Source organism: Pyxicephalus adspersus, chromosome 1 (assembly GCF_032062135.1).
Source record: "Pyxicephalus adspersus chromosome 1, UCB_Pads_2.0, whole genome shotgun sequence".
NCBI classification, from domain to species: domain Eukaryota; kingdom Metazoa; phylum Chordata; class Amphibia; order Anura; family Pyxicephalidae; genus Pyxicephalus; species Pyxicephalus adspersus.
Genome location: NC_092858.1, coordinates 38,130,935 through 38,156,347, shown reverse-complemented (window position 1 = coordinate 38,156,347; position 25,413 = coordinate 38,130,935). Strand labels below are relative to the sequence as shown.

Genomic DNA, 25,413 nt, shown 5'->3' with positions numbered 1-25,413 from the left:
AATTTAACCCATAACAGTCAAACACAACTATTCTTTTACACCAAACCTTGCTCAAATTAGGCTTCTACAAAATCTTTCACATATTATCAACAAGAACTGTGCAGCTATGGACCGAGGTCCAGGATCTGCACACATTTTTAGTATTTCTCAGACAACAGTAAATTTAGTAATGTGTGATGACTTATTTCTGCCTCTCAATGACAGGTATTGGACAGTTCTGATATAGATATGATATAGATAGATATGTGACCCTTTTGGCAAAATTTTGTAGTTTAATGAGACTATCAGTGTTGCTTTTTTCCACCATATAGCTGTACAAGCACTGCCATTTAATTCTCCACCAAGGTCTTTTATTGGATAAAGGTTTATAGTACATGAGACAGGACAATGGACATATTATTCAGTTGTAAATAGCATAATCAGCACTATAAATAGACACACCTATCACATAACTTTCCATAACCAGCCATATAATTATCAAAGAGAAACCAAACCCTAAAAGCTTAAGCTACCAATTCCAATAATAACATTATGATCATAAGTCTTAATCTTGTCTCTGCAGCACTACACTACTACACTAGAAGTGTCTGATTAGGTTTCTGAGTATTCCCACTTACTGTACAGCCAACCCCTGAAGACCAGAGCAGTTTATAGATAGAGAGAAACAGAAAAAAATCTTTAATTAATATTTAACCTTCGTGGCGAAATACCCTGGACGTTCATGTACTTTAATTAGGATTGGACTGAGTTTATGAATGCCTCTGCTGATAGAAATAATGGGCTCTCCTTGCCAACCTCCATTTAAGAATTTGTGCATAGCTTTATCATTTTCTTCAGTTAGTTTGTATTATTTTCTCCAACCAGAACTCTTCTACTGCATTAAAAAGCTCATAATTAGCTAATAGCAGAAATTCAGCTAATGGTCGGTTTACAGATTTCTTTTACATATACAGGTTGTGTGGAACAAGTTTGCAGTGCCTTTGTGGAAAGCCTTAGGTAAATGTCTTGCAGAAGGAATTTAACTAATAATAATATACATAGATTATTTTCTAAAAAAAATCAACAAATTTTGGCAAAAATGTTTTGTAAAATTTGTTTTATTTTCTCTGAAATCTATAGACAGAAAGACATGAAAATATTTTTTTCTTTTTTTAAAAGCAGTTTGACTATAAACAAAAAAATATTAATTTTAATAAAAAAAGTACAGTTTTGTCACAGTGATGCAACTGTGACTTTTATAATCCTATTAAAGTCCCTGTGCTAGAGTTTGTGAGACAGTTTTTCAAAAGTTTGGAAATACACAGATGAACACGCATTGCTCCCATACTGGTCTCATAGACATAAATCTAGAATGCTTGGTGAACTTCATGCAGGACCCACATCAGCTGACTTTTATGTTTATGGCAAATGTTCATGTTACTACTGGTTGTACGCCAGCAATATTTTTTATTGTCCACAACTTGGATATACATTTTATAGACCACATTTTTTTTGGCCTATACTCCAGAGGTTGCTAGGGGATCCTTACCCTTACCTCTGACACCAATGATCTTTTTGTAGGGGTGGCAGCCTTTCTACTCTCCAACAATGTAGGAGGCTTTGGGCCTGATTTATTAAAGCACTCCAAGACTGGAGTGGATACACTTTCATCAGTGAAGCTGGGCGATCCAGCAAACCTGGAGTGGATTTCTTCAAAATCATTTGCTAGCAAATATTTTGAATCTATGTTTTTATGCTTGTTCGTAAATATGTTTGTTATTTTAAGCTATTCCTTTAGGAGTTTTTCGGGGAGGACTGTTACTTATTAGAATAATGTGTTGCCTGCTATATTGGAACATGGGTCTTTGTTGTATATTTAGTATGTTTAAGCTATTCCTGTTATCAAAACACTTTTTCCTGTTTTCTCCATGCCATGTGGTTATAGGGTGTATGTCTCCTCATTTCACAGTCATGAACAGTGGTTGCAACATTATGTAGATCAAACCTTATCTTTAAACATTTATATTACCTATTACCAGGACACAGGGAGTGGCATTGTTTTCGATGAGTGGACTGACTCATAGATTTGAAGATGAAATGATTAATAAATCAGAGTTAGTTTGCAGAACTGTAAAGTAGGAAGCAGAATCTATGTGTGTAAATAGTAAACTCGACTTCCCTATTTACATAGGTACATGTTGTACAAAGTAAAACATATAAAGCTTTAGGTAACACATAGTGATGAGATTTTTTTTTCATCAACCAATTTATTTTACATGGTTATCTAATAGGAATTAAGCTATTGAATTCTCTTATATCTTTGTATAGGGTCAGTATTTTTAGGTTTTCCAGAAGAGTTGCATATCTGTTTTGTTGCTTCATTCCCCTTATATGAAGGTTTATCGCTCTGTATCTGAAGAGTCAACTTGATGTTCCATAGTTTAAAACACTTGAAACTAGTGCTTCTTATTCTGCCTCTTTACTGGTACTGGAGTCATCATTTCTTCTGCTGTGACTGTGTAAAAGGAGATTTTATTCTTTAACAATGTTTTTGGCACATGCAGATCATGTATACAAGCAGGTATACATCTGAATTCAAAAAGAATCTGTTAGACAAAATCTGGAATAAAACAATGAGTATGGGTTGTATCCTACATTTAAAAATGTGGATTGGGGGAATTAACATGAAAAAATGAATGTTCCTGAAAATAATGGTAAAAACCAATGCTAAAGCCTTCTGAAAAATATACTCTCCTATGCAATTTGCACTCATATCAGGCCAATTGTTATTTTCACATGGCTCTGTTCTGTTAAATGCAAACTAAAATAAGGCCTACAACCTGGGCACACACAAGTAATCCAATAGTAGTCAATGTGACAATACAACTGCTCAGGTCCAAAATGTAGGGAATGTATACTTGTACAAATGAAAAGCAAAAGGCCAAAACACACAACAAAAAGAATGCCCTACTGTTTATTATTGGAAAAGTTAATGGTTTTTAAATTTTTGCCCCCTGACACTCCATCTCCCCCTGGAATTTTTAGTGACAAGACGATGTTCAGGAGCCTTGCATTTAGGCTGGCGGCATCAGATTTTAATGCAACATTGATTATTTTTGTTGCATGTCATATAGGAGCCATAGTAATATATTACAGTTTACCAGACCCTAATGTGGAGGCCGCATTAGTTGCCCTATTTTTCCCCTTTTTTTCTTCTTCTGGAGATCCTGCTAGTATAAATACTTAATTTGCTAGGATGACAATATTTAGTAACTGTATCCATGCACAAGCGGAATTGTCAGCAGAGGACAGGGTAAGCTACAAACTCAGTACAAACTCAGCAAGGATCAACAGGTTTTTTGCACTTATCAAACAGATATCACAAAAAAGCTTTCAATTGTATATTTAATAATGTGTAATATTACACTGCCAGGCTCCAAACAGGCATATACTCCACACATGTATCAGACCTATGTTTCTAATGGCCATATAGCACTACATTACACCCAGAAAGGCTCATTAGATATACAAATGTTCCGGTTTCTGTATGAACCACCTTGGGAAAAGATACCATACTATAATTTGTCAATGAGGCTTCTGCCTTTGTCCTCTTCATTGTACTTAGGTGAATGAGACACTAAGGGCTCTATTTATAAAACAGAGAATAGGACATTCCACCTAAAATTCCCTTGAGGGAATGTTCCAGGCTCATGTGATAGAGTCCCTGTTTTATAAATAGAGCCTCAAATTGCAAAATTTATATTGGGGAGCAATGATTCACCTTATGAGGAAAATTCACATGATGCTCATGTTTTTCGAATTTAGGCTATAAATATATGACATACCAATAATAAATCTTGTAATACAAAAAATCTGAATTAGTTAAATATACCTGAATCTGAATAGGAACTTTCATTGGCAGTGACAATATTTCCAGCATCAGAACTTTTGTTCTCATCATCACAGACATCCAACTGCCTTTCTGTGTTACTTATTTCAGTCCCAATGTCTGATGTATTGTCTTGAGTAATACTTTCATCTTCTGATAAGAATTTATTATTGGTGTCCTGTGCTTCAGAATCAGAATTCTGCTCATTATTTTCTTTGTTTTCAGTGTCATCCATCACCATTTTTGTGGAACAATCCTGATTCTTATCATCAGATTCATTGTTGGTTATGTTTCCCAAGGATCCTTGGATATTGTCCATGGGAGTCCCATCTGCTGAGTTCTCTAAGTTCTCCGTCAGTGCAATACCTGTTTTATGTTGAATGGCTGTACTCCCTGTACAAACTTCTGATAAGTCCTCCTTATTACCTGTCCCGGGATTTTCTCCAATCTCATCTTTTGAACCAGGTGTAACTTTTTCTACAGATTCCCCATCTATAATGTCTACAGAATCATGTTGGCTTTTGAATTCTTTGCATTCTCCAGTGCATCCTTGTTCATCTGTGATCTTCTCAGTACTGTGTTGTGAATCTTTCAATGCATTGTCTGTTTTGCTTTGTGTTGGGATATCAGTGTTCCCCTTTGCTATGGTTTCTTCTCCTTCATCAGCCACAACCTCAGAACTATTACTTTCCTTCATATTGCTTTCTGTTGTGTCTTCCACATCCATGTGTTCTGTTGACTCCAGTGAATCTTCCTTTCTTGTGCTCTCCATAAACTCATTTTCAGGTTCTTTGGGTTGTTTGTCGCCTTCTTCTTCAAGAGGATCTGGAGACAGATCAGTTTGCACCTCCTCTGTTGAAGCACAGGAGTTGCCATCAGTAGAGGAATCCTGGGTGTCACTTGTTAAAGAAGTGCGGGACCCATTTGTACTCTTCTCTTTTCCTGTTGATGAAATACTCACTCCAGGGTCTACTGAAGCCATGAAAAAGGAATTTGTGGAACTTATAGGAGATGAGATCAACAGAGAACTTCTTTTACTATAAAATATAATACTTATTATTAGATTACAAAGATAGAAAATGACATCTTAATAACAAATAACTGGTGAAATATCTGGAAAGTACATGATTGTTTTATAACCTGTCCTGAGAAATGTAGGATATTTTAAAATACTAGTTAACTAACTGTTTGTGGCTTCAGTACAATAAGTCACTAATCTGGATCAAGTATGCAGTAAGTGTCTCTTGAGTTACCTACTTGTTTTAGGCCAGTTATGCCAGTTATGACAGTTTGGGCCTGATTTATTAAAGCTCTCCAAGGCTGTGAAGGATGCACTTTCATCAGTGAACCTGAGTGATCCAGCAATCTTGGAATGGATTTCTTCAAAGTAATTTGCTATTTGCTAGCAAATGTTTTAAATCCTGGACCAGATCCAAATTGTTTGCTGGATCACCCAGCTTCACTGATGAAAGTGTATCCTCTCCAGCCTTGGAGAGCTTTAAAAAATCAGACCTTTTGTGTTAACATGATTTGGCTGGAGTTAGGCATTTGAGATCAAATTTATTTTTATTATTATTATAGATTTTTTTTACTGCCACCTTATTCTATGATGCTCTACAGCTGGAGACAAAGACGAAACAGCATGTATTAACATTACAGTCACACAGCAGGCTCTAGCCATTCTCAACAATGGTTCCATCGAACCACATGGATTTTTTAACACAGTAAAACCCTGGAAATAAATTTCAGGCTTGCTATAATTACTACAGTATATCCACAGCTCACATACTACATTGTCTTTATGGTAAGATATTCAAAATGATCATTGGTATGAGTTAAATTTACAAGAGGCACAAATTGCTCATTGCTCAAGGAAACCAATTGTGTCTCCATATTTTTCCATAAACTTTTTACCTGTCTTTAATGGTGGCAGTCTGACGATCACTATGAGGGGGGGTGCTGGGGAGTGCAAGATTTATTATTCCCACTGTCAATTATTTGTTTTTAGCAGGTGTTCTTTGAGACCTGAAAATTGTTTCAAGGGTTCTTCTAGGGTAAAATGTTTGAGAATGGCATTGTGTAGTAAAATATTATGAAGCAATGGTGGGATGAAGGGCTCTCTACAACCATACAGTTTCATGTCACATTTAAAAAGCCCATCTACACAATCCATAAGCTAGTGCTGTACTAGGGTGTGTTAATTATAAAAATCATTTTTTTGCATAAATATCTGTCACACTTCTATTTAATATACTGTAAGTAATAAGAAATATACCTTTTAACCCCTTTGATGACAAATACTTTGTTGGAATGCTGCTTCTCCAGTTTGCTCATCACATCATATAGTTCATGGTTTAGCTGCAAGTAAGATGGTAAAATCAGGGTATGAGTTACAAACACCAATAATGTAAATGGTGTATATTTCAGAGAGAGTTTGGAATGCATTTATTACCAGGGCAAAAGCACTGATATATAAGACAGAACAATCATACATCACAAGCTATTCACGTACACCCTTAATGCCAAACTTCAGAATATACCTTACAATGTCCTGATTTTCCCTTGTCCAATGATCAGCCTTTGCCTTATTTTTTTCATTCTAAAATGGGTAATTGGATGTATAAATAAATAAAAAAATTTTTGGAGAGATTTCTACTGACTTTCTGTTTTGTGTCTGGGAGAGAAAGTGAAAAAAAAGCTCCCGACAGGATAAAATCAGAAAACAAATATCCATTACCTACCTAAAACATTAGAAAAAGTCGTAAAATATACTTTAAATTATATGAAAAAAACCCAATTTTTTTAATAGGGTAAGGAAGGGTAAAATACCTTTCCTACTTACCATATGTGTCTCATTATGGAGCTTACCCTTACTTCCTGTCCTGTGGATCTAGCTCCAAGTGAGATGATGTGTCCCCATGGTAAGATTTCCCTTCACTTTTATCACTTATTTTCTGGTGACACCTAAAAGTTTTGGATTTACCTTTACTAATTTATGGTGACTGGGGATCAAAAAAAATTAATTCTCTCTAACAAGTTCATAGACAGTGGTAAAAACTCTGCCCACTTAATCCAAACCTGAAAAAAAAGTGTGAGTTTAGGAAATAATAAATTACTTGTTGTTATGTTATAGGGTCTATCCAAAAACTGGCAGATCATTGTATCTATAGACCTTTATAGTTTTATATAAAACACACTGCACTGGATTCAGATACAGAACTCTCTGGAACCAATACCCCTACCTTACTCATCTCCTTATAAAATACATCCCTTAAGTTGGATAAATTCTGGAAAATGGTCACATAGCATCCAATTCGACTGCAAAAAAAAAACAGAAGAGGCATTAACACAGACCCTCAGTCCAGATATCAGTCCCTCTGCAAGGTTCCACAAACACCTGCCAAGCTACATAGTGAACTTCTTGTAATGGAATGGTAACAATGCTGCACTGCTCCTGAATTCAGAGCAGAGTTGCCATCCTCATGTAGGCTGTGTCTATTTGCATTACAGTTGTATAAAAATTAAAAGAAAGTTGTAGAGGGCAGGGCTATCAACAATAAAGATTATAAATAAGAAGAATTATAAATAAAGATTATAAATAATAAAGAAGAATAAAGATTCATAAATCTATAGCTTGGCAATCAGCACCTGGCAACACCTAGTCCTGCCTACTGCTTTCTAGATTGACAGCATTGCCTCTTATTAAAATCCTCCCACTGTGAACTGCAGTGTCTGGGAGGGGGAGCATGTGAGACACAAAAAATGGAATTTTGCAGATTCAGGGATTTCATCTGGTGTTTGTTTGGAACATCATACAGGAGCATTTCAATGCACTTTAAGGATGAACATGACATATGTTCTATAATGTACTCTCAGTCTGAATATTGTTGTTTACAAATAAATGGTTTCTATATTACAATAAACAAAAGTAATATGTCAATACTTCAAAGTACACTTATAGACATCACAGTAACAACAATTTAAAATGAAAAAAACACAATTCATATCCCCTTATATTCATTTTCAGTTACATTTATTTAATGAAATAGACATAAATGCATGCTAATTATTACTATGCTAATTAATAAATATATTGTAGTCTGGAAAATATACTAATACAAGTACTAGTACTACTATACTAATTAAAGCGTACCTAAACCCTTTTATTTAAGGTAAAAATTCTGTTTTTTTTTTTTAAAAAGGTACAGCACCACCCTGCTTAGGCGATGGAGAATAATTAGGAGCGCAAATCCTCCCGGGATACCTATGTCATGTATCTCAAGAGGCTCTTGGGTGCATTTTATTTTCATCCTACGTCACCCGATCTCAGGCCTGGGTCAGGTGACATAGGAGGAAGATCCTAGAAGAAGAGACGAAGATGGCGGCGCCCGGAGCGCTGGCTCCAGGACATATGCCGGGACGATGCGGGACCAGATGCAAGACACCCCCGAAGGGATCCGGCTGCCCTGCGGGATTGAAGGTAAGTGTATTTTTTTTTTTTTTTGGTAGTTTTTAGTTTAGTTCCTCTTTAATAATAACAGCTGGTAAAACTCAAAGGCATTCATAGGGCTAAACTCTTTTTTACCACTAGATGTCAGGCACAGTTTAATATACAGAAAAAGAATAGTTACAAAAAGTGGGTTTTACTAACTTTCAAAAAAACAATGCAGGTGATTGTATTTTAAAGCCAAACTTCATTTCACTCCCCCCTGACGTCTGTGTACTTAAGTTGATTAACATCAAATATTTTTGCAAACTCTTTGGTTTTTAGGGGCTTTATTGATGACACAAAGTCACAACTTGCATACGTTATGGGAAGACAGATTGTATTTGAGATAGCTAATAAACTGGATAATTAAGACATCACTATGTTTACATGTTTGAGGAATGGACGGGCTCTCTTTTTTGATCATTCTAAGATACTTTGGAGATGTTTTTGACTTTCTTTTGAGCTGTTTGGAACCTTTCTGATCTACTTTTGCTTTCCTATTGATTTGCATTGGGGGGAAAGCAATGTACCAAAGCCTGCACACACAAGGTCTTATTCGCTTTTAGCACTGATTATAGTTTCTGCCATATTTAAAGCACAATAAATAAATAAAAGTAATGTAAACATTCTTTAATGTGAGGCAAATAAAACACACACACAAAAAAAAATATCCACAAACTTTGCTGGGAATTATTATTGCAGTGGTTTACATTTCTTTCTTTTCTTTTGATCTTTTTTTTCTGTTTCCATACATTTGTATTGGAATACCAGAAAATTCAAGCATAAGTCTCTGAGCCTATCTTTCTTTTTTCAGCCTTTTCTTTAAATTTAACACTGAGGTTGTGAGGTTTATCAGTTAATGTTATATGTAAACATGAAACATGTTTTGAGAGTATATGATGCCACCAAATAAGACTTTATTTTGTGGCATGTACTGAGCAGGGTACATCAGGAGCATTGTATTGGATGACCATACAACTCGGAGAATCAAACAAATCGATGTAATTGCTACTTGGAGGTTGCCCATTCTGTAGAAGTAATGTCCTCCTTTTAAATTGTATGCAAACACTGTTTTGGAAATGATTGCCTACCATGGTGTCCCCACACTTATTGCACTCTTGCAAACTGTCCATGGTGTTTTCTGCAGTAAATCCAGCTCTTCTTTTTGCTCAGAAAACCTATCCCCTCTCCCTGTTTCTGGGTGACACCAGATTATAGCACAGCGGTGTCATCTAGGGGGTGTTTGTTCTGCCCTCTGTACACCTCTGTAGCATGTCCAGCATTTAGGTGCCCAGTGCTATAGGCCAGAACAGAGCCTACTCTTACTTCTGGCACTTATACATCTGAACCAATGTCTGCTGGGAACTGTAGTCCTGGTGCCACTGTCATATGCACTGTGTCTGGAGAATGGTGGCACATAAATGTATATAAATGGATATGGCAGAAAGAATGTGCATGAACATATGTTTTTATTATCTAATTTGTGAAAAAAACTATTTATTAAAAGCAAATCAAATCAAAAACAATCCATTTATTGGGGTAATACAAAATTTTTTTTTATAGGAAGTTTCTAACTTCTAATGTATCGACTTCTGTAAAGCAAACCCTTGGTTGCCTGAAAGGCAATGTTTCGTACTAATATAGGGATACCTATTCTCTGTATATTCCTATTCTTCATATGTCAGGCAAGAGTTTTGCTTTAAGTTATGAACCTATGAATTTGAAATAAAGGGAATGTTTTGTTTTTACACAGCTAAGCACGATTATGAAACCAAGTTGCAACCAGATGATAAGAACTTCGAAGAGTTAACAGGAAAAAACATCTGCAGCTGATCACACCTCGCACGTACAAATATTGACCAAGTGTAATGTTGCTGATGTTGTTGTGTAGCAGTATTTGGACTACTGTTATTGGTTATTCAATAGGCACACCCCCACCCATTTTAGTATTATGATGGACTATAAATTTAGGAACTCCATTTAAACACCTTGAAATGGTATATACCTTGTTAATGTACACAACATTTCTGTATGTATGAATAAATATCTGCCTTAAATTAACCTGGATGTCAAGGCTTGGCCTTTATGTTTGTTGTTTCTTTTTTGCCTATGACAGGTACTCCATCATCATCCTGTCTGTTTTGTCTTGAAAGTTGGGCTGCATCTTTGGCTCAGAATAGTGCTGATGACTGGAAGCTCTCTGTTTTACTTACATGTTCCAACCACCGATTTACCTAAGAAGAGGTTTGTTATTTGTATAGGCTCAGAAAACTACAAGGGTGAGGGCTGTGGGAGACACAAAACACACAGGAAATGTGCCAAAAACCTAATTTTACTGAAATGCTTGATTTAAACTTGATTTACTTATTGCTACAAAATGTGCAGTGTTCAGTAGTGGTATAAAGTGGGAAGTTGACAACTTTATGCATGGGGTCAATGAGAAGGAAAAATGTTTGCAATGTATACTATTTTTGTGTCATGTATTAGGATTTTAATTTTAAAGGACTGTTACATTTCATCAACTGTTATGCACTTTGGTGTATAAAAGATACAGAATAATATCAGTATTATGACCTTCTCTGTGGTGTATGACTTTATATTGTGTTCTCACTGTAACAATGCTAAATACAGATACAGTCTGGAGAAAGGTGTAAAAAACTTAAAAAAAAAACTTTTCTCAAAATGAGAGGTCTGGTCTGTGCAATGATGGTGGTGTCTGCCTAACTGAGCAATGAGACAGCAATAGCACTGAGCAGCTACTAACAGGGATGACAAAAGCTGTGGTCACTCTCCGCAGATAAACAGTTTCAAGCCTCCCCTGCAATACAAAACTGACTCTGCCTCAAAGAGACCTGAATGTAAATGTGCTGTAAATGTTTTCCTCTAGTTGTAAAAGTTCTTGTATATCTGCAAAGCTCTTTCTTCTCTGGAACACTCTCCATGTTTACCCTCATCAAAAGCAAGAATCAGAATGACAAAGAAACTCCTAGTCTGTGGCTTATATATATAGAGGGAAGGACTGGATAGCTATTGGTTGCTGGGGCTTTGCAGTGAGACATTGGAACTCTCTATTGGTTAAAAAAATGAATGTAATTTTTGTGAAGTTTTAGTAAAAATAACATTTTTAGAGAAATCATTTTTTGCCAAAGTTCCTTAGTGTTCACCCATGTGTGCAAGACTTGCTAAGGACAGGACAATGGATTCTATGCTCAGGACCCTGAGTATCCTAGTCACATAATATACTGTTGTTTACCTGTTATATAAAACTGGCAATTCATCCCGCAATTCCTTGTTTAGGTCTTCAAAGATCATCTGAGTTTTATTAAACTCTTCCTCTGCCTGAAAAAATGCAATAGATTTAAGCTGAAAGCCTAAACAAAATCTTTTATTGTGTTAAGCATTTTAGGCTTTTGAGTTTATATATGTGTTATTAATATATTTATATTTATAATATTAGTTGCAGATTGTTTTAGACTTTCTAAAGGAAATGATTATAGTTAGGTTATGGTTATTGAACATGTTTTCATTTACCTTTGTGATTTTTGCCTCATCCTTCTTCTTTGCATTCTGTAGAGATTCTAAGTGGTGTCTTGCACTGTCATAATCTACCAGTTTCCTCCCTCTCTTTGCAATCCTTTCCTAGAATGTGACACATTATAAATATAATTTATATATACAGCTATTCAGTGTTAATTTCTTACTTACCGATGGCCCTGTTGTCCCAGGTAAAGGGGGCTGGTTTTCTCTAGGCGTGCATATTCATTGCTGAAACTTGTAGGCCCACAACCTGTATGCACCCAACCTTTTGGTCCCAAAGTGGCACTCCTCTGCTAGAGTCATGTCTTCTACACTTGTTTTACTTTTTATTTTTATTAAAAATAAAGCAGTGGTTTATGTCAAGTTTATCAAATAGAGGTAAAGGTGGATTATTAAGAAGAACCTACAGTTCAGCTTTACATATTGTCCAGCTTTGCATCTTCACAAGTGAGGTCATTCTTGGTAACACAAGTTGACTGTACCTGATTTCTTAAAATATAAAGTAATGTGATGTGAAACTGAAATAAGTAAATGTTTGTCTATAAAACATAACCTATTGATCACATGATGTTTATTGGTAAGATAAATGGCGTTTCTAGTATCACTTGGACTTATTTAGGACTTAGTATGATAACTCCAATTGCACTTGGGAAAGTTTGCCAACATTGTATACTAATAGTGTACTCAGTGAGCTTCTAGAGAAAAGGCAAATCAAATTGACATAAACCTACTAATAACTAATATTTTTGAGCTTTACTTACTGAGAACGTACTGGTGTGGTACAAGTGTGAGTGTACTTGTTACAAGTTCACACTTATTTCACTCCTGGGTGGCCTATCTTCCTGTTCTCATAAATGTTTGCTATGCATGTACCCTCAATAAAAACTTTAATGACAGAGTAATATTACTATGGTTAACACATCAAGAAAAGACTGTGGGGTTGCTGCATATTCTACGACTATAAAATAGAATGGCCTGACATCTGTAGCAGGCTAAAGTTCTAACCAGTAATCAATATATTTCTGATCCAGTAGAAATGGAGACAAATCTAATAGAAATATAACTCATCCCATAGTAGCTTTTTTAGACAAATTACTACTTGATATATGTAAGATGATTTTGCAATTGAATTATCATTTCATTATGTATAGAGCCTCCTTAACCTACATTCTTTACTTTTGCATATGACATGCATTTAAATAAAAAAATAAAAACATCAAACAAAAAAAATAAAACAACTGCACAGAACCACCAAAAAATCATATGTACCATTCAACTGAATAGTACAGCTTCCAGATATGCTTCTCTATGGTTTGTAGTTTATAAAATGCACCCTACAGTGTTTTTCCCTAGTTTTTAGTAAATGCTTACTTTGATTGAATTGCCTATTATGTAAACTATAAAAATTATGTTCTAAAAACAAATTGTTCCCAACAATGTAGAAATAAAGTTAGTCCTAACACATAGACCTGCACATTGTATTATATAGTAATCTATTAAAATATCATTGGATACATACAGGAATACCTGTTTGTTTTATTATCTATTTAAAATACATCTGTAATGGAAAATAACCTAGGTACAAGATACATTTGTTTATACACAATACATATAGAAAAGGCCTGTAATGCTACATTTGCATAAATATAGGTATGCATCTATAATGTTTTTAAATCAAATTGTAAAAGTTAAATATTTAGACATAGATTATGATAGGAGAATATTGGAACATTTGAGTCTTCCTAGACTAGTATTCCTAGATGCACAGTTTAACATTATAATTGAAGGATTATTGTTATGATACCTTCGTTTCAGGGAACTGTGCCATGTAATTTTCCATGGTATGCACAACCTGGTCAAACAACTTTTCCTCATAATCACTCCAAAGAAGATCATTATTCTGCAAAAAAATAGAGCAGCAAAAAAAAAAAAAACAATGTATTTGCTAAATAATTTGCTAAACAACAAATGATAATTCACCACAACTGATAGGTATCAAAGCCAATAATGTGTATTAACATTTATCTAAATTTATCTTTATCTTAACATTTATCTAAAATACTAAACTTCATGCAAACAGTTCAGTACACAAAAGGCACAATACAACATATAGCTGAAATGTTTTCAAGGATTTATAATTCTTGTCTATGTGGGGTCTATTTGTAAATCTTTTCATTCAAGATTTACCCAATTGTTTCCTACCAAATTACATTTTGTACACTGGGTTTATTAAGAAAGTTTTTATAGTTTATATAGTAAGTAAGGCCTTATGAGGTTAAAATTTGTGGTAGTGAATAAATTAGGAAAAAGGTCTAACAGTTTAGGGTGAGGATTTAAAGCAGAGGTAGGCAAACTCCGGCCTTTAGGCCCGATACAGCCTAGCCAGTATTCCAGTCCTGCCTAATGCCCCCCCTAGGTAATTATTGTTACCTAATTGAATTCGTAGCATTATCGCGAGTTCCCGCAAAATCACCGAGTTCCGGCACAGTAACCCCAATTACAATGCCTAAAGAGCAGAAGCAACGCACAGATACCAGTCTCCGGAAGGTTGACCTCGAATGTCATGTCTTTAACCCCGAATGTACTGACGAATTATTCTTCCTCCAACGCGGCAACAAAGCCCTGTGTTTAGCGTGCAACAACACCAACAGCACTTTCAAACAGTCAAATCTCAAGGGGCATTTCGATGCCAAGCAGGCACACACATACAGAGACTACACCGCGGATGAGAGGAAGACTGAGGCTGCTTGCTTGCAGTCACGGTTGGAAAAAAACTTTCTTTGGACCTTCTTCTGGCCTAATTTGCTTTCTTGACCTCCTGAAATGGCCTAGTAGTCCAAAAAGTTTGCAGACCCCTGATTTAGAGGGTAAAGGTGTAGGTTATGTTTTGGGATTCAAGACCTGTTAAAGGATCATTTTTAGGACAGTGCCAGGGTTAGATTTATGGGCCAGGTTAAGTGTTAAATGGGAATTGCACATCCGGTTCCTTGCTTACTAGTTTAACTCACTGAAGCTGCCCTGATATCCATACCACTCTTTAAGGCAAATGCAGAACAAACAGCAATACAATAAGGACTAATATTTTTATATGTTGTGTGATTATCAAAAAAAACAATTACAGCTCTGTACAATGAAATTGGTAATATAGTAAATAGCAAAGAACCTTGTAGTTATATCAAATGAAATTAACCTTTTACACTTATCCATGTTCTAATATGGGGTTTACTGATAATACCATGGGAACATAAACACCTGATCCGTATGATATTGTTTTTGTGTATTGAAGGATTATTGCGTCATGAAAAAAATACAGGGTAATACAAGATTATTAATATCTTGTTATTGTTAGTATAGGAATCTTTGGAGCAGAGGTGCTTAACCTTTGTTTGCTCAAATGTAGCAACATTAATCACAATCTGCTCAAATATTTTTAAAACAGCTATGTATTAAATAAAAAGTAAATTACAGTAAAATACAACCTTACATTATTGAAGACAGTAGCCAGAAGCACTGGAAAGCTATATCTGAATGCATTAGATAACAATGGGGAAAATTTTTGAACAAATTTATTGTTGACTTTTTAAGCCTATTTACACTAAAACAGGTATGCTGATTCTGAAAGTGCAGTTAGTTTTCTTCTATCACATCAGGTTTTTTTCTCTACCACCTATATTAATGCAATTACTATAGCGTGGATTTTCATAGGCTATTTATTTACACACAAGACAGTAAGTTCTGCTTACACACGTATTTCCTTTCTTTCGGATCATGTCTGGCTCTGCTGTTTCTCATTCTAAGTGCCTAAACGAACCCAAATTCTTTTTGTTATATCTGTAGCAGTTTTACCATTCCCAGTCAGAGGGCGAACATCAGCACAATTGTAGAGCAAGCCTATTTGGCATATTTTAAAGTTAAACTTGGTGATCAAAATAAGTCTTGGGCCCCTCATAAGCTGTGCAAACAGTGTGTCGAGAGTTTACGGATGTGAACAAAGGGCACATGTGATAAGATGCCATTTGGTATACCTATGGTTTGGCAAGAGCCAGGAGATCATTTTAGTGACTGTTACTTTTGTATGGTGAAAACTTCAGGTTATAACAAGAAAAATAAATGTAACAGAGTATCCTAGTCTACTATCAGCTTTACGCCCAGTGGCTCATTCAGATGAAATCTCAGTGCCAGTTTTCGTTACACTACCCTCTCTTAAAGAACATGAATATGGTGATGAACTAGGTGACAACAATGATGAAGAGTTTGAAATTGAGGAGGACTCTGTTCGTAAGGGATTTGATCAGCATGAGTTGAGTGATTTGGCACGTGATTTGGGACTATCGAAGAAGGCTTCAGAACTCCCAGCATCAAGACTGCATGAGAAAAACTTACTTGACAAAGGAACAAAGGTATCGTACTTTCGAACCAGAGAAACTGAATTTCTGCAGTACTTTAGAACTGACTGTGGCTTTGTGTGTTGCCTTAACATACCTGGTTTAGGAGAAATTGGGAATTCCAATCTATAACTCAACTGAATGGTGACTTCATCGATAGCTCAAAGCAGAGTTTAAAGTGTGTCCTCCTTCACAATGGCAAAATATTTGGGTCAGTCCCAATTGGCCATTCAGTTTCTCTTTGTGAAGAATATGCAGACATAAAGAGAGTCATTGAGTTGTTGCAATATCACCAACACAATTGGGTCATCTGTGTTGACCTTAAAATGGTATGCTTCCTTCTTGGTCAGCAACACGGATACACCAAGTATCCCTGTTATCTGTGCATGTGGGACAGCAGAGCTCGTGAGAGGCATTGGGTAGAAAGGAATTGGCCTCCAAGATCTGCCCTAAAACCAGGTGATCCAAACATTCTACATGAGCCACTTGTTGATAGAAAGAATATTATATTCCCACCTGGGTCTGATGAAGCAGTTTGTTGAAGCTTTGCCAACTAAAGGAGACTGTTTCAAATACCTAATTTTGGCATTTCCTAGCCTGTCATTTGAAAAAATAAAGGCAGGTGTGTTTGATGGTCCCCAGATTCGGCAGCTCATCAAAGATGAACATTTTATCAGGACAATGTCAGAAGTCGAAAAGAATCCTTGGTTATCATTCAAAGCCATTGTCAAAGACTTTCTTAGAAACACGAAAGCAAATAATTACACAGAAATCGTCCAGAATCCCTTGGAGAGCTTCAAAATGCTTGGTTGCAATATAAGCATCAAGGTGCTTTTTCTGCATAGCCATCTTTCTAACTTCCCGGGAAAACCTTGGTGCAGTCAGTGATGAGCAAGTTGAACGATTCCACCAAGATTTGAAGGTCATGGAAGGACGGTATCAGGGTAGACGGGATGTACATATGATGGCTGACTATTGTTGGAGCATCCGACGGGATTGTCCTAACACTGAACACTCAAGGAAAAGCTATAGGCGTCAATTTTTACCTTAACCCGCTTACCCGATTAATTTTCAAATGTTTTACTGTAAGAAAAAAGTCATACAGTAACAAAAAATCCTTTGTATGAACAAAAGAATTTTAAATAAACAGTACATTCAAGTTATTATTTCATTATTTTTTCATTGTATGTAAAATTTGTATGCTTTTTCCAAAAAGGGAGGGTACCCTGTATCGTAAAATATAGATGTGATAGCAAAAAAATGGGGTAATGTCTGGATTCACCAATCAAAAATTAGTAAAAGAACAAGTGTAAGATCTAACTCAACAAAAATGTGTTCCCCTTTGTAATATAAAATACAGGTATGGGTAAATGAGTGGATTTTACACAGTTGCAATGTACACCATTAGCACGTACACTGACTGATTGTAGTTTTGACTTCAGACTGATCTTTGTAGAATACAGCAGGTTAAGACAAATACCATGCATCTATTAAGAAAATTCAGAGGACCACATCCACCAGCCAGAGCCACCGAAAGTGTCTGTGCTTTGTCTGTGATATTCACCTTGATTTATCTCTTAGGTACAGTAATGATGTACGAATGTCCAGCTGTAGCAGAATAACTTTAAGCATTTAGGGCATGTTCATACCAGTATGTTGCACATTGATACATGTTATTTGCAATACCGTGATGCAGTGCCATTCATTGTAATTAGCACCCCGACATAACCAATGCAGATGCATTACAGTGCATCACAACACATTAAGATGCTAAACACTATTTTAGGTTGTGACTGAAAAAGATGTGTGTTTCATTGTTTTTGTCCTTTCCATAACTGTTACAGCTATGTGAACAAAAGCATACATTCTCTACTTCAATCACAGTTTTCTAGCCAGAGTCAGTATAACAGTCGGATATCTAAAATTTTTATTTTTAGTGACAGCAGGGGGAATGTCAGATTACTTGCTTTATAAATAGTTTATGGAGTGTTCATAATTATGTGTATATTTGTATTTTTACTATGATGTGTGCATTTTATCTTGTTTTCCAATAAATATTTACCTCTACAATATCTTTCAGATCATTATATCCATCCCAGTCTGCTCTGTAAATGACTTGAAGAGTTTCTGCAAGTCTCTTAGAACTTTCGTGCATTGCTAGAAAAAAAAACAATGGTATCACAAAATAGTAACAAGATTACCAAAATAGGATGAATTCATTTGATGGACTAAAAAAAAAAGATTTAAGAGCATAGTTAGCACTTCTACCCTTCTGCAGGAATACCAGTGTATTTATCTGCCACTTGTATATGGTAGGGCAGGACAGCATGCTGACCCAGTGACAAGACTGCTGCAAGGGTGATACTTTGTGTGAAGGGCATCACCCAGTTTTTTATATGTGGAGAGAAATCGCCTCGTTTGTCTTGCCATGGCTGCAGAAAAGTGATGGGGCAGAGGTAGGCAGAGTTTGGAATGCTGAGTTCGGAAGACATTACCAAACTCAGATGATACAGGTTACCAAATTTTGGTAACCTGTATCTGTTGCCATAAATACATGTATGTGGGCAGTTTTTGGACATCAGTCTCATAATAACCCTAGAAGGTTCACAATGAGAACATTTGTCATGTGGTTTGCAATGAGAATATTGGTTGCACATATATGGCTGTGAAGTGGTTGTCTAGAAAATAAATATGACTATTACAAGGAAGAGATGAAGATATATATTTCCTCTCCTCCAGATTATCTGATAGCTGGTTATTTCAGTTTATTCAGCTCAATTAAATAGTGCTGAATTATTTGATAACACTTTACAGAGAATAATATTAAATTATTATGTATACCAAGACCATGCTCTCTATTTTAGGAAGTTTAGGTGGAAGCTGACCACTATTTTGTATAACGGATGGAAACTTTAAAAAGAGAACCCATTAAAAAACCAGAGGTGAGACTGGCAGTTGTGATCTCAATACTGTTTTATGATTTTAGGTTTTAGGGAAAAGGTTTTTAAAGTGGACCTTGTACTAAATTTGTAGGTCTGCCTTCATTGGTCTGGTGCCCTCCTTATTGTTAACTTACCTACTATGGTTGGTGAAAAGCATAACTGTAAAAGGTGAAGTTAGAATTATACCTTTTATCTCTTACCCCTGTCTAATGTATTTTTGAGCATGGATAGTATCACCGATCTGCAATTCTTACGAATACAGAGCAGTTAAAAAATCTCAATAGAAAGACATTACAGTAAATTGCAAGTGGAGAATTTTGCTTGCTCCGCATTCCACTGGACGCTAGAAGGACAGTGATGTCTTACTTCCCAAAGGTAAGGTAGTAATAATTATAACGTTACCTATTACTGGTAAGTTTATTACCTAGATATAGTACATGAAGGTTCATTTTAACATCATTACAGTTTTTGACCCCCAATGGAATGTCCAGCTTGTCCTAACCCCTTTCATCAACCTTTAAATCCCATCACCATTCTATTAAGTACCAGTTAGATTTCACAATATGTCAGTAGCTTGAAAATTTGAAAATATCAAGCGAATTTCATATTTATGTAAAGATGGCATATACACAAGCTACAACTAGTGACTTTTGAAAAACATGGATTTGACGTAGTTACTGGCAGTGTTCCTGCTTGTCATCTGACATATTGAGTTGATTTCTTTCATTTGATTCTAGGGTTCAACAACTCATAAAATCTCTTTTCATTATTTTAATTATTCAGAAATCCAGTCTTATACCTTCTTCATTTGGTTTCCATACTCCCAAGGGCTATGATTACCTGGTTCCAGGAATAGTATTTAATAATAAGTAATAGGTAAAGTAATAGAACAGCAACAATATATACTTTGTATTGGAGATAATATTCTCTGTGGTACAGATCTGTGTATACTATTATTAAATGTAGAATTTAGAATAGATTTGTTATAATATGTCTTACCTTTTACAGCACTAAAAACAGCTTTTAAATCTTTGTATAATCTGTTGCTTTCATTCTGAAATAAGAATTGTTGTTAATTTTTCTTAAATTGGTAAAAATGCATTTAGAGAACAAACTGCACTAAAGATATTACATATTATTAAGAATGTACATCAGTGCAGCCTTCTTACAGTGTACTTTACTCTCTGGGTCTGATTTAGTAAAGCTTTCAAGACTAGAGAAGACTATCATGAGAGAACCTGGATGATCCAGCAAACCCGGAATGGATCTGGTCCAGATTTAAAAATATTTGCCAGCTAATAGCAAATGATTTTTAAGAAAACCATCCAGGGTTTGCTGAATCACCCAGGTTCTCTTATGATAGTCTATCTTCTCCACTTTTGATGAGCATTATTATATGTCTAAAACAGTCAGCCTATGTGGTCAATAGATATGAGCTTGAAGCCTGCATACCATATCACCTAAATATCTAATAAAATATTAACTAAATACTGTGTTCTTCTGTTTCAGCAGAAAGCTGTCAGCTTCGGGTGGATGCTGTTGGAATAAAACACCCAGTGGCTGCAAGAGTTGACAGCTCTTATTTCTCGCATTTCTCTCATTTCTCTTGCTGTAACACAGGAAGTCTTATAGCTAGTAGTAGGTAAATAAAAAATATATCAGCACAGAAAGTGAGATAGCTAACAATGGCCATGGAAGCAGCACAAGATATCTAATTATTGGACACTCAAAGGCGGTGGGCTTGATTTATTAAAGCTCTCCACGGCTGGAGAGAATACACTTTTTTTTATCAGTAAAGCTGGGTGATCCAGCAAACCTGGAAAGGATTTTTTCAAATAATTTGCTATTTGCTAACAAATATTTTGAATCCTGGACCATATCCATTCCAGGTTTGCTGGATCACCAAGCTTTACTGATGAAAATGTATCTTCTCCAGCCTTGGAGAGCGTTATTAAATCAGGCCCAGTGTTTCTTCACCAGTGTTCTGGAAAACCCAAGGGTTCCTCCAGAGGTTGCTAAAGGCTTCTTGAGCAATGAGCAATTTGTATCTCTTAGGTCAGTTTAATAGATAGCAATATTCCTTTTGTCTATCTGTAAGGCAAACTGGCAAGCAATATAGAAGGCATTCCTAGCACTGACCACCACACTAATGTACTGTGAGCTGTGGATATAGTAGGATAGGTGTTCCTCAAGACTTGAAAGTTGTTTAAAGGGGTTTCGAGCAAAAACACTTCTCTAATGGCTTATGGTATAACAAGTCTGCTAACAAGACGAGATAAAGAATTCACTCTTGTAGCAACCAATCAACTTCCAACTATGATTTCAGCATTGCAGAGGTAAAAATGACACAAAGATTTTGATTGACTGCTATGGACACAAAAAAGTCCCTATGTCTTTAATCATATAATAATTATTGAAATATCTCTTTTTGTATCAGTCATTAAAAAGTATTCATGCAGTAGTTAGGATAAACAATGCATGATGTTATTTGCAATCAGCTATATATATTTCTTACCTGCTGCTTGTTGAATTCATAAGCACATTGTTCAAACATTTCATCCTTGGTTTCTATAGTTCTTCCCAGTTTTTGAAGGACCTAAAAGTAAGAACACAACATTTAAACAAATAAATAAATAAATGTATTTATTATGGATGTTAGACATTGTAACATTTGCAAATATCAAGAATATTTTTTTCTTTTTTTTGCAATACATTTGCTGCATATAAAAACAATTTAAAGCAGAAAAATCCTATCATTACTGTTTTTTTTTTAAATGATGAACCCTGTAGTAAGAGAATATTGCAGGAATATACATTATGTGTAATTTTCAATAAAATATGGTGGATTTAGTATTTTTCTAGATCTAAAAAGTAATACAGTGTGAAAGTGCCAGTAAAAAATCTTTGTGGCCATTGTGGAAAAAATAGTTAACACATTCTGTGCCTGGATTTCAGCTTTAAATATATCTTCCACTTACCAGAAATTTTTTGGTTTTTCTTGACTTAAGGAAGGGGCGGTGAGAATCTTTTACCATTTGTACTCTTCCCGCACGGGGCAGTATTTATAATAGTAAATTGAGTAATTATGGAAATGTTTAACCACTGAAGGTTGGGATTATGAAACAGAATTGCCCAACAGATAGCAGGGCCTCATTCAACCAGCACAATAAACCCATGTCTAGTGCTGTGAGATGCTAAAAACAAATCAAAGCAACAAGTGCTAAAGTTTGTTTATCCTAATTAAATTTGTTCTTAATTCAAAGCAATCTAGAGATCAACACAAAAATATAGTGGAGGTGTATTTCCTGGAATCCTGCCCTCTGCCCGCATTTTCTATTTTTTATATAACTAGTTACATTTATCCTTTATGGTTTTTTATGTATGGAATAGGAAGGAGTATACAATAGATCTGTTGAGAAATGGCTCTTCTAGATCTTCATAAACAGGGGCTCTCTTATTACCAAACAAAAAGGATGGGGTTGAAATGGAGATGATTTACTCAGGGACTTGAGAATAGTAAAGCTACGTACACACTTCCAATTATTATCGTCGGAAAACGAACGACGAACGTTCCTGCACGATATATACGAACGATCGTATAGCACCGATCCTGCACATAGAGGTAACGACACGATCGTTCGTAGATATTGTACACACTTTAAAAAGGACATGGATTGTTTATGGGGACCTGACTTTGGGAACATTATATTATACAAAAACAGGAATCAAATATACTCCGATGGAAGAAAAGAGTGACTAAAATCTAAAATGGCCAAATTGCTAATCCTGGTTAAATCCTGTCATTTGATTCTTAAAGGTTGGGATTAAGAGTGAAGCTATATTACATGTTTTATGGTAAATAGTAATTGTTATGCTAATTATTTATGTGCTGGTTGGTTTTTCTGTTTTATAACTAAGTGTACTGATTCAACACTGAAAGTTCTGCCTTTGCGTACTGTTGGTATTTCATTATAATGTTGGTGAGCCAGGGAGAGGAGTGTTGGGTTAGCACAATTTATTTAATATCAGTAATGTCTCACCAACAATAATGCTTTACCAGTAATTACTGGTATATGTATACCATATATGAGGTCATCCTAAAGGAATGCAGCATATCCTTTAACTGGCATCCTTATAAGGTAAAATGCTGGTTTAAGGGATGATCATTGGTCAGTACTGGTCAAACATTGGCCATTGTCTCAGTTTCCTGGATAGTTAAAAACACAGTACCATGCTTAATAACTAGTCTTGACCAGAACTAACTGTATGCAACATGTTTTTTGATCATCTGCCAAGCCATTAATTTGGAAGACTCCTTGAATGATGAATGCAACTCACTTCCGTAGCTAAGTATTTTTGTTATATCTAAGTCTTTGTAACTGCATTGTTTTATCTATCTATCTTTATTAATAAATAGTATAATCTTTCAAGTCTTTGTGTTATCTCTCTTTGTACACTTCAAATTGAACCCATCAATATTTTCATAAACTGTCACAAAATATATCCGTGACATAACAGTAGTTAAAGTTAAAACTGGAATTATTATTATTATTACACAGTATTTATATAGCGCCAACATATTATGCAGAGCTTTACAAAGTCCATAGTCATATCATATAAAACTAATACTTTCTGAAGTGGTGCCCAATCATTTGGTGCCATTGATACTCCATATGCTCCATATACACTGCATTTACAGCAAAGAAGGGCATACAGCTGATACACTGTCAAATGTTGTATGTTTACAAATCCTAAAATCAGAGGGAATGGGCCACAAAAGATAACAGCTCATAAATTACTATATGCACTATTCCTAGCAGCAAGTCAAGAGGAGTATAAATATGAAAACACCCAACAATTTTAACATCTTCCCTATAATACTAATTAAAAATATTTGACAAAAAACTAATATCTGATTTACTGGTATTACTGGCATTACAAAAGCATTAGAGAATGTTCATTGTTCAGTGAAGCTGTTGCACTATGAATCATTTTCAGAGGAACTTGCACATAGTTGGATGATCGTAAATCATGTGAATATGGCTTCACTTCAATCAGTTTTCCTCTAGCCCTTACTATATTAGCTAAATGAAAACATTTTTCAAAAAGTTGCTGAACAGATTTGGAGCAAACTGTTGACCTGATAACTGAATAAATGGGTAAATATTTGTAAAGCAAATGTTTTATAATACATATTTATAGGAAACATAATAATTGTTATTATTCTTTATTTAGATTCAAAAAACAAAATATATACACCAAGCATGAAGGAAACATGTTATTTCCCACAACTGTCTTTAAATTATAAATAGGGTGAATGCTGTGGAATGTTGACGAATCTGCAACAAATCAAAGGCATTATGAATGCATTTGCAAAAAACTTTTTAAATGTTTCACAAACTTGCTTTCTAGTAAAGTGACTGGATCTGATGAAAGTGCATTTTACTCTCCAGTTTTTTATTTGATTGTACAATTTACAAGCAGTTTAAAAAAACACATTTTGCAAGAGGCAAAAACTTAAGCACTAACTACTTATTTGATCCTAAACTATTTTATGTATTCTCTTGGAAAATATTTAACCATTCATATATGAAGTTCTGGAAGACCAAAAATGTTCACAATACCTTTTCTTGTGCTCGAGAAAACCTTTTCTGGACATTTTTGGCAAAGATCCCTGCACCACCTTGCTTGGCTTCTGCCATTGTTGTTTGCTTGCAGATGTGGTTTCCTTATGTGTGTATGAGAACTTTTGCAAAGGAGAAACGTCAGTTCCTCACTAATTATGCTTTTTCCGGTCCGTAAGCTTTCTAAAACCACTTCACTTTTTCAGACACTTCTGGTCGTTTGTTTAAACCTAATACTGAATATAGCTTTACAAATGTAAGGAATGACATGTACTGCACTGAAGTTCTAGAATTGATTTGTGAATGAATTTCTAGAAGTGACTTGTGAATGAATATGTCCAGGACATAACTCACCAAAATGCAGAAACTTACAATTGGGTTTGTTCTACAACTTAGCAACTTGGCATATTAGAGGCTGAAATGGAATCAACATGATGCCTGGCAGTTGTAAACTTCACAATTAACCACTTTTTGAGATTATGGAGCATTTACATTTTAGACATTACAAACACTAAAGTGATTGGTATGAAATATTAGGCCATTTACTTGAAATTAAACAGTGAAAATT

General features: G+C 35.3%; 1 protein-coding gene across 1 annotated transcript; it reads right to left on the bottom strand.

Moving 5' to 3' along the window:
• Window positions 1–1,081: 1,081 nt before the first annotated feature.
• On the bottom strand, window positions 1,082–25,413 carry BIN2 (bridging integrator 2). The gene is made up of 11 exons (XM_072407000.1): window positions 24,846–25,413; window positions 21,737–21,817; window positions 20,221–20,275; window positions 18,342–18,436; window positions 13,699–13,794; window positions 11,889–11,996; window positions 11,611–11,696; window positions 7,111–7,186; window positions 6,144–6,226; window positions 3,872–4,905; window positions 1,082–2,494 (listed from the first exon to the last, which is right to left on the bottom strand). Exons 1-11 carry the CDS (start codon window positions 24,921–24,923, stop codon window positions 2,436–2,438), a joined length of 1,851 nt encoding a protein of 616 aa, XP_072263101.1. The 5' UTR covers window positions 24,924–25,413; the 3' UTR covers window positions 1,082–2,435.

What these genes read in the sequence shown, in the direction of transcription:
- BIN2 (XM_072407000.1), bottom strand. Translation starts at nt 24,923, where the DNA reads ATGGCAGAAGCCAAGCAAGGTGGTGCAGGGATCTTTGCCAAAAATGTC. An exon ending in TTTCTCGAGCACAAGAAAAG is followed by an intron (nt 21,818 to 24,845) that starts GTATTGTGAACA and finishes TCTTACTTTTAG; the next exon opens with GTCCTTCAAAAACTGGGAAG. An exon ending in AAGTTCCTATTCAGATTCAG is followed by an intron (nt 2,495 to 3,871) that starts GTATATTTAACT and finishes CCTTTTACACAG; the next exon opens with TCACAGCAGAAGAAATGATG.